This window comes from Chanos chanos, chromosome 4 (assembly GCF_902362185.1).
Source record: "Chanos chanos chromosome 4, fChaCha1.1, whole genome shotgun sequence".
NCBI lineage: Eukaryota > Metazoa > Chordata > Actinopteri > Gonorynchiformes > Chanidae > Chanos > Chanos chanos.
Genome location: NC_044498.1, coordinates 1,094,500 through 1,104,499, shown reverse-complemented (window position 1 = coordinate 1,104,499; position 10,000 = coordinate 1,094,500). Strand labels below are relative to the sequence as shown.

Below are 10,000 nucleotides of genomic sequence, written 5' to 3'. Positions count from 1 at the left end.
CATGACTTCAAATGTCTTAATCTCTCTCTCTCTCTCTCTCTCTCTCTCTCTCTCTCTCTCTCTCTCTCTCTCTGAGGAGGGAAGAGATTTTGGGTCCAGATGAAACAGGAGACCCTCATAAGCTAATGACTATTACAGACAAACTCTCTCTCTCACACACACACACACACACACACAGCCCTCTACTTGTGCTCTGACCCTTGGCCCATCTCTAATCTGTCTTGATGCTGTCTGTGAGGAGAGTGAGACTGTGTGTGTGTGTGTGTGTGCGTGTGTGTTTCTGTCACAACCTGCACCGCCATTTTGGACTTTTGGTTTGACATGTCTTTGTGCTCCTGTTCTTTGTCTGTCTCCGCCCCTCACCTGTTCCTGTTTTGTCTCATTATTACCTTGTTAATTTTATCCAATCCTGTTTTGCCCTGTTTAGTTCTCCCTTGTATTTAAGTCCTAGTGTTTGCCTTGTCTTTGTCTGTTTGTGTATTTTGCGCACTGTCATGCTGCACCTTTTTGTTATCGGCTTTTGTTATTAGTTTGCACTGTATTTTATTCTTCTGTCAGTAAGGTCTTCCGTTTGTCACCGTCAACCATCGTGTCTTGCACTTGGGTCCTGCACCACACCACCAGCGTGACAGTTTCTCTCTTTTCACCCTGTTTGTTGTGTGTTGTGTGTGTAAGGGAAACAGAAGGGCGGTGTCACAGTAGAGTGTGTTTGACTGACTGATGTGGCTTTAATGTGTAATTTGGTCTGTTATGTCTGAACTCTGTGACTCTGTCAGTAAAGCAACAGAAAGAGGACTGACACCATGAGTGTCACTGTTCTGACACACGCTCACCATTCATCTGGATAAGGGCTATCAGCTCCACACTCTCTCAGCCCTGCAGTCAGACATGCATGCGGGACACTGTAGGTTTGGCAGTGAGACATGCATGCGGGACACTGTAGGTTTGGCAGTGAGACATGCATCTTTCTCTTTCTCTCCCCTTAAAGCAGCCCATGGGCAGTGGGAATGTGTTTTCCTTTACTCTAGACCAGCCTCCAACACTATGACCTATCTCTGGTCTCTCTCTGCCCACTCTCTCCACACACCCTCACATCAAGAACGCTGGCAGGACACTCTATACTACACAACACTGCCCAGCCCTTAGCAGAATACTCTATACTACACAACACTGCCCAGTCCTTAGCAGAATACTCTATACTACACAACACTGCCCAGTCCTTAGCAGAATACTCTATACTACACAACACTACCCAGTCCTTAGCAGAATACTTTATACTACACAACACTGCCCAGCCCTTAGCAGAATATTCTATACTACACAACACTGCCCAGTCCTTAGCAGAATACTTTATACTACACAACACTGCCCAGCCCTTAGCAGAATACTCTATACTACACAACACTGCCCAGTTCTTAGCAGAATACTCTATACTACACAACACTGCCCAGCCCTTAGCAGAATACTCTATACTACACAACACTGCCCAGTCCTTAGCAGAATACTCTATACTACACAACACTGCCCAGTCCTTAGCAGAATATTCTATACTACACAACACTGCCCAGCCCTTAGCAGAATATTCTATACTACACAACACTGCCCAGTCCTTAGCAGAATATTCTATACTACACAACACTGCCCAGTCCTTAGCAGAATACTCTATACTACACAACACTGCCCAGTCCTTAGCAGAATATTCTATACTACACAACACTGCCCAGTCCTTAGCAGAGCACTTTATACTACACAACACTGCCCAGCCCTTAGCAGAATACTCTATACTACACAACACTGCCCAGTCCTTAGCAGGGCACTTTATACTACACAACACTGCCCAGCCCTTAGCAGAATACTCTATACTACACAACACTGCCCAGTCCTTAGCAGAATATTCTATACTACACAACACTGCCCAGCCCTTAGCAGAATACTCTATACTACACAACACTGCCCAGCCCTTAGCAGAGCACTTTATACTACACAACACTGCCCAGTCCTTAGCAGGGCACTTTATACTACACAACACTGCCCAGTCCTTAGCAGAGCACTTTATACTACACAACACTGCCCAGCCCTTAGCAGAGCACTCTTAGAACCACTCACGCTGGTTCAGTTTGTCTTAGCTACGCTAATGACGGCGACACGATGTTTTATAGCACAGTGTCAGGCTGACAGCTGGAGTGTGTTCATTCTCGCTGAAAACCGCTTTATGAGGACGCCAATGACACCATGTGCGTCTGTTCAGGTCCTGCCCGTGTGTTCCCCTGCCAAAGTGTGAAGTCACCATCTTCTCAGGAGTCGCCGTGGCGATCAAACCACGCCCTTCCATGACATCATCTCTCAGTCTGACCCCAAATTACAGATTTGAGAACATTTCTGTTCTGTCTGTTCTGTGAGGAACTGACAAACACTCTGTTTCCTGTGAAACACACAGTTCAACCCCCCCCCCCCCCCCCCCCCCCCCCTCACCTCAGCGTGGGCTGCCTCAGACCACGCAGGTCTGTCAAACACTGATTACCGACTGAAACCTTTTGGCGGAGTCCCCTGTCTGAGGGTGGGGGCCCATCACAGCAGTGACTGATCTGTAACTGATGAGATGAATCAGGTGTGTTAGAGCAGCAAGAGATCTGTGCCGTCCACGTTTCAGGAGCAGGACCGTGAAACAATCAGTTGTAACCCTAACCCTAACCCTGACCCTAACCCTAACCCTAACCCTGACCCTAACCCTAAACAATCAGTTACAACATAATCATGACATTTCCCACAGACAGCGTTTGGCTCCTTCTGGGTTTCAGTCAGACACACAACATTCTACAGTAAATTCCGAATTCATTCACGTTCCTAAAAAACATTAGACATTAAAAACATGGGGTGGCGTGTGTGTGTGTGTGTGTGCACTGGGGGGTGGGGGGGGTGGGAAGGGCAGGGTGTACTGTATGTACCCTCCATACAGACACACGTCTGGAGCCTAATGGATAAGGGAAAAGAAGACAAACCCTGGAGTCTGAGGTCTCTCTGTTCTCATATTGGCCTTTTATTTCAAAGCACAGGTATTAGAGCCAAATACATCTGAGCAGGAAAAAAATCTGCCTTTATTTCTTTTGTACAAAATGAGACAATACAAAAATACTATGAGTGATTTTTGATAACAATTGTAGGTGTATAATTTTTTTTTTCATTGCTTAATAAACAGTACTGTCACAAAATCTACAATATTTTAGTTATCTAGATACAAAAATCTGTCAATCAATGCTTGTTGAAGCAGCACATTGTAAAGAACACAGGTCAGGACAAGTTTTGTTTTAAAAATTCATAGTGGATATAACTAAAATAGCTCAAAAATAATATTTTACATAGTTAATTTTAGTGATCTATACATCATTTTATATATTTATGTATTAAAAAAAATAAACAGTTAAAATAGTAGGACGGACTACACAACCAGAGGGATGTGCAACATGATGAGTGTGTGTGTGTGGTGTGTGTGTGTGTGTGTGTGTGCATGCGTGGGTGTGAGTGTGTATGTGTACAAGTGTGTGTGTGCATGCGTGTGTGTGTGTGCATGCGTTGGTGTGAATGTGTATGTGTAAACGTGTGTGTGTGTGTGTGTGTGTATACTGTAAATATTTAGCGGTTTCTGTACATCCGTTAGTGAGAACATTATCTACAAAAAAGAGGCTACAGAGAAGTTGCTTTAGAAAGAGAGAGAAAGAGAAAAATCCACAGTTTTCTTTCTTTTTTTTTCTTCACATGGTAACAGTCCTGGGCTCAAACTCTGGACAGGGTATAGGAACTTTACACTACACACACCACATAGAGGACAGTGTCTGTGGTGCCCCCCCCCCCCCCCCCCCCCCCTCAGCAGGGTTTCGGGGCAGGGAGGGGGTAGATACAGACTAACCCTACCACTTAGAAGGGCTCAAGGTGGCACTAATGGTGAACACACACGACCAGTGTTGAGCGATTTCGCGATTTCGAGGGCGGGGGGCTGTACCGGCCGGCGGAACTGGCCCGCGCCCCCGGATCGAGACGATGTGCCAATAATGTGGTCATCAGGAGTCAACCCTGGTTACCACACTGACAGACCACACCCCTTTCTCCCCCTACCTCTGTCTTACCCAACCGCGCCCTGCTCGGGTGCTGACCACACCCCTCTAAACAGTGCAGAGGCACGGCTCAGCCACGCCCACAAACCACTGCTGGAGATGGGTGGCTCCTTCAAGTCAGGTTTACACCAATAATACATCCTGTTCACTCCCCAGCCCCGCCCCCAAAAACCATGCAACATCCCATGGAGCTAGGCCACTAGATGGGTAGATACGAGTTGCCTGATTGGTCAGATATCTCGTCAATATCCTAATTTTGTCTGGCAGTCCCTTGGTTCTGAATGGGACTGGACTCCACTACAGGGAAGGGTTCCACTGGACTTTTTCACACCCCCGCTCGTTCACGCCATCAAGCGTTCTCATAGCTCCACCCCTAAGGTAGCAAGTGGTAACAATCAATAACAAGCATGCTTTTAGTGCTATAAGTTATTTTTACACTGTTAATATATTTGTGCTAGTAACATTGTAGGTAATAGAATCATTCCTATAGCTAAGGAATTTGTTTTTTGTCCACAAATCCAAGGCCTCATCAGAGACGGGCACAGAGCAGGACCAGGTCCGTCCCCAGAGGAGAGCTGGATCCAGTCTAACATTCATACTCTTGTTCATTTTTCTTCTTGTTCTCATTCATCCATTCATACACGCATTCATTCCTTTTATATATTTATATATTTATATATATTGTCATTCTTTCGTTTTTCCCCCTCTTTCGTCGCAGTTTCCATCCATCCAAAGTGATTCTCTCACAGAGGCAAGTCACAGGTTCCACAGGCCATGCTCACAGAGGGAAAGTCCAGGGCTCACGGTCGGAGAGGAACACATTGTCTCCTCTCATTCTTTTCCTTTACTGCTCGTCTGTGTATATGTGGTTTATATATCGGGCTCAAATGAAGAATAGTGATAACGACCATAAAAACAACAATAACAATAATAGTCAGAACATCTCAATAGTAACGAATCATCTCTGACTCCTGCTCTACATTCTACAGTCAGCTGAGAGAGAGAGAGAGGGAGAGAGAGAGAGGGGAGAGAGAGAGAGAGAGAGAGAGACAGAGAAGAGAGGGAGAGAGAGAGAAAGAGAGAGAGGGAGAGAGGTAGAGAGAGAGAGAGAGAGAGAGGGAGGGAGAGGGGGAGAGAGAGAAAGAGAGGGAGAGAAAGAAAGAGACAGAGAAGAGAGGGAGAGAGGCAGAGAGAGAGAGAGACAGAGAAGAGAGAGGGAGAGAGGGAGATGCCCCTCCCCTATCACAGGTGCCTCATGTGGTTTTTGGGGGGGTGTCCGTTGCCCCCTCACACCATGTTATGGTGGTTGTTTCTGTCTATGATGTCAGCTGAGGAGAGGAGCTCCTTTTTGATTGGCGAAGGGGGCGGAGTGTTGGCCTTCACTTTAGGCTTGAAGAGATCAGACACATAAAAGACCTGAAAAGAACAAAAAAAAAACATAAATAAACCCATTAACTGTTTCCTCCAACATTTCGCAACTTACTTTGTTTCTTCAGTAACACAGATGCACTTTATTTTATCTTAAAGTGGGAAGCTGGTGAAATTTTAACCACACAGAAATTTAAGACTTTCACTGATTTCTCAAAGTCAGTGAGACAGCAGAAAAAGAGAAAGTTATGACATCATGCAGAGTAATGTGAAACAGGGGAGAGAGGTCTGGAGTGATGAGGAAAGTTCCCGTATGTTGTGAGTCACGTGTCTATCTGCAGTGGACAGAGTGAGAAGATTATCAGACTGGTCAGCGAAGTCACACACATACACACACACACACATACACACACGCACACACACACGCACACACGCACACACACACACACACACACACACACACACACACAGAGCGATAAAACAGGCTGTGAAACGACCATGCCAAGTGACATTAAGGAGAGTGAGAGTGGGGAAATGAAGTGTTGTATCTTTAGGAAAATGAGTTTGTCAAAGGCTGCGGTGTGGCGTGGGAGAGGAAGCACTGTTGCCTGGCAACCTTTTCTTTATGTCTTTATGACATCACTGGCATAACAGGAAACGGGGGAGTGGTGAACAGGAAGCGTGCTCATAGAGGCAGGCCGACTTCCCATCCGAGGGGTTCTGGAAATTTCTGGGGAGGGCACCAGGCTAATTTAAAGAGACTTAAGTAAAGAGAGAAAAAAAAGACTCTGAGAGATGCCTATCAGTGTGTTAGTCATGTGTCACCGTCTGAGGAGAAACCTGTTACATTTAGGAGAACAGGGAGCAGTGCCAGTCTGTGTGTTTGACTGAGGCATACGCCACAGCTGAAATTTATTAACCACACACACACACACAGCATGGCAGAGTTTTCTCTGCGCGGCAGGAAAGGCTGTCAGTGACTGTGGAGGTGAAGTCTCTCGACTCACTTCCTGTTGTGATGCCTGCCGTGGCCATGCCAGCGCTGGACTGTGCAAACGGGTCAAAAAAACAGAGTCTAAATTAAGAGATTTCCTCTGAGGGTCCGACGGATCAGACACTGAAACAGATACAGACACAGAGAGGGGGCAGGCCCGCGGGAGGCCAGCATCACTGTGTATTGGTGTTTCCCTCTGTCTGTAAGGAAGACGACCTGACCTGCACAGTGAGGGAGGGTGAGACGCAAACTGGGTTTTTACTGGGTTTGGACCTGTGAGAGAGACAGGTTTGGACCTGTGAGAGAGACAGACGGGTTGGTACAGGGTCCACAGGGCGGGGTCAGCTCATAGCACTTTCTCTAGCTCTCTTCAGTTGTGCATAGCGATGACGTCATGATACTACAGAATAAAGGAGCTTTCTATTATGATTGTGTGTGTGTGTGTGTGTGTGTGTGTGCGTGTGTGTGTCGGCACAGAATCTAAGAGAGATGTACTGACACAGGAATCCTCTGTCTGAGGCTCTGAGCGTGTGTCTTATCACACACCCCACCAATCAGAGACAAGCATTCAGACTCTCTTCCCTACAGGCCCCTGGGTTATGTGACCCCAGCCCTCTCCCATAAGAGGCTGACTACCCAGCTCTGACCGCTAACCGGTGACCCCTGGCTGTGAGTCAACCTTTATCACGGCAGGAGCACTTCCAGTCACATGACCCACCGTGTGAAAGTTTTCTTCCCCCCAATCCATTGTTATAATCGCTCCGTCAGCACAAGGAATCTAGAGAACACTAGGGGAAATGAATGTGTGTGTGTGTGTGTGTGTGTGTGTGTGTGTCCCACTTAAACATGGTAATGGCAATGTCTAAAAAAACTCCACACCTTAACGCTGGTTCAGGAATTCAGAGTCTACGTGAACTATGAAACAGAACGTGTGTGTGTGTGTGTGTGTGTGTGCGCGCGCACTTGTCTGATCACAGGCTCTTGTCAGAAGGCCAGAAACCATTAAAATTATAATTCTCACCATTGAACTGTCCTCAGTTACAAAGTATCACTTTAGACTCTCCTGTAAGACCGTCTGTGTGAAGTATCACTTTACACTCTCACTGTCATGACTGCAGCACTCTGGCTGTGACGGACAGAGAGAGGAGAAGTGTGTGGGAGAGACTGATAGGATATCAGCAACTCAATCTAAACAGTCAGAACACGAGCACTTAACCACTGCCTGTTATCACAGAGCGCAACTCTAGCCGGGTCTCTGCCCATGACCTCCAGCGCTCCACAGGGTCAGGAAGTGTTGGGGGTTTTTTTTTCACATGGAGTCGGGTTCTGGAGAGGAAAGGTTGCTTTAGCTGTACCTCACAGCTGTTTCCCTCCACCGCACGACAGGAAACGCATCACACAGGCTGCCCGCCTCTCTGGCGATTATGGGGCGGCCTTAAAGGAGAGAAGCCAGAGGTCGTCTCTGCTCTCTCCGAAATCTGCCCTTCACCCCCTCCCCTCCTTTGACCTCTAAACCTGAGCGGCAGGGCTTTCCGCGCCGGGCCGCCACACGCCAAAATTAGCCTGCAAAATTAGCCTCCAACAGCCTGTGTGCCCCCCACCAGCCCCCGTCACATCTCTCCTTATGAATGATGGATTCATGATCATAAAACGGACAGTTCAGATGCTCAGACGGTCAGGTTATCGGGAAGCATTCAGGCTGTGGGATCATTTTCATCAAAAGCAGTTTGGCGATGAGACAGTACAGTTGGTACGAGGAATGACAGTGTCTCTCTGTGAAAGCGTCTGACCCGATTGAGTCTAATGTAGAACGCTCTTTAAGCTGTCGTCGGCCCGCAGACGCCGTCAGACCCGACCCAAGGCTGCCCCTGCCAAACGCAGCGCTTCAAAGCCAGGCGTCGCGCCAGACACCAGACAGGTTCGTTTTTAAACATGATCCCTGAGGTACTGCTGAACACGCGAAAGCCGACCGCGGGAAGCTGGACCGTCCCTTTATGACGATAAATAGCCTCTGACACCCCTGTGCCCCCCCCCCCCAGGCCGGGGGGGCTCCTTTTATTTCTGTTCCAAACAAGCATGCCGCCTGCTCTCCCAGAAATGACTCGCTCTGAAGTTGCCTTATTACAGATATTCTAATCACACCTCCAAAGCATTCACAGATGTGTGTGTGTGTGTGTGTGTGTGTGTGTGTGTGTGCTGGTCAAGTACAGGGGGACTACTTTTAAACGCAGGTCTGTAAAACCCGGCATGAAGCTACCTCACTTCACAAAGCCCTATGGGTTATTTTTTCATCTCTCTCTCTCTTTTTTCCTCTCCATTTTTCTGTTTTTCTAACTACACAACTGAACATTATGGAGTACTCTTTATCCATCAGTGACAATACATGCCTGAGACGAGACAAACAGGACGATAAATAACCAAATAACCAAATAAATAAATAAAAGTGATTTACCAGCTTGGTCACATTGACTTAGAGAACCTCTCATGGATTATTTTTTCCATAAAAAAGACTCTTTAAAAGTGAATCAAGTAAGTGATCTCATTCATCAACAGCTCTTGGCAAGAGCCCGTACAGAAATGAGAAACAAATGCTGAGATTTATCCAAACGGGATCCACCCCTTCTCTGGGCTTTGGCAGTAACATGCGGCAATCTCCCGCTTTTAAAGAGTGTTTACTAAAACTCCTCTCCATCCCTGACACACAGCTGACTGACAGGAGCTTAGTGACCAGTGGCGATCAGAGACATATCAGTTCCACGTAACGGTCGGTGAGCTGCCTGACACTCTAGTATTAGAGCCAGATGCATTTTGGGTAACGTAGTTGAAATGAAAGGCAGTGCGGGCATCGCTCTGGCGGTGCCAAGGCATCAGAAGCTGTTCCAAGAGTTGGTGGCGGTCTGCCAAAGCTCTGTAAAAGCACTTTTCATTTTTTATAACACGAACAATTTCCACGTTTGTTTTGGACAATTGTGAGAAGGTTAAAAAAAAGAGGGTGAGGGTTTTTACCCTTGCCCAGCTTCTCTCAGCTCTCTCACAAAGCCCCACTGAGCAGATAAAACTCTGCCTGCCAAACAAGCAAAACCCCAAAATAATTACCAATAACTTTTCTCTTTTGAAGAGAGCATGGTCTGCCCCTCCCTCTCTCTTCTCTTAAGCCTGATTTCATTTTCTCCGGCACCATTCAGATTAGTCTAATCACACTGACTGTACCTCCAGTCCAACAGCACCGAGGTAGACTATGTCACAAACAAGACAAGCTTAACCAGTCAAATTTCCTTTTTTCCATCTCTCTCTCTCTCCCTCTTCTTCCCTCCCTCTCTCTCTCTCTCTCTCTCTCTCAAACACACACACAGACACACACTCAGAGAGGGTGCCTGCTTGCTTTGCCTGTGAGGCCGGCTGGCCTGGGGCAATGTGATGTTCATTAGTGGGGATCAGGTTTACTCTGGTGGAACGGTTGGCCAATGTTGTGGTCGGATCGGTGGAGAGACTGTGGAGTTTGGAAGGGTGAGACGCCTCTGGAGAAGAG

At 47.1% G+C, this 10,000-nt stretch overlaps 1 protein-coding gene across 1 annotated transcript in view; it reads right to left on the bottom strand.

Moving 5' to 3' along the window:
- Window positions 1-5,293: 5,293 nt before the first annotated feature.
- Window positions 5,294-10,000, bottom strand: part of plpp3 (phospholipid phosphatase 3) — a 35,463-nt gene continuing 30,756 nt past the window's right edge. The window contains exon 7 of the mRNA XM_030771493.1: window positions 5,294-5,525. Coding sequence (XP_030627353.1) covers window positions 5,397-5,525 — 129 coding nt within the window. The 3' untranslated portion in view covers window positions 5,294-5,396. The remainder of the gene's footprint in view (window positions 5,526-10,000) is intronic.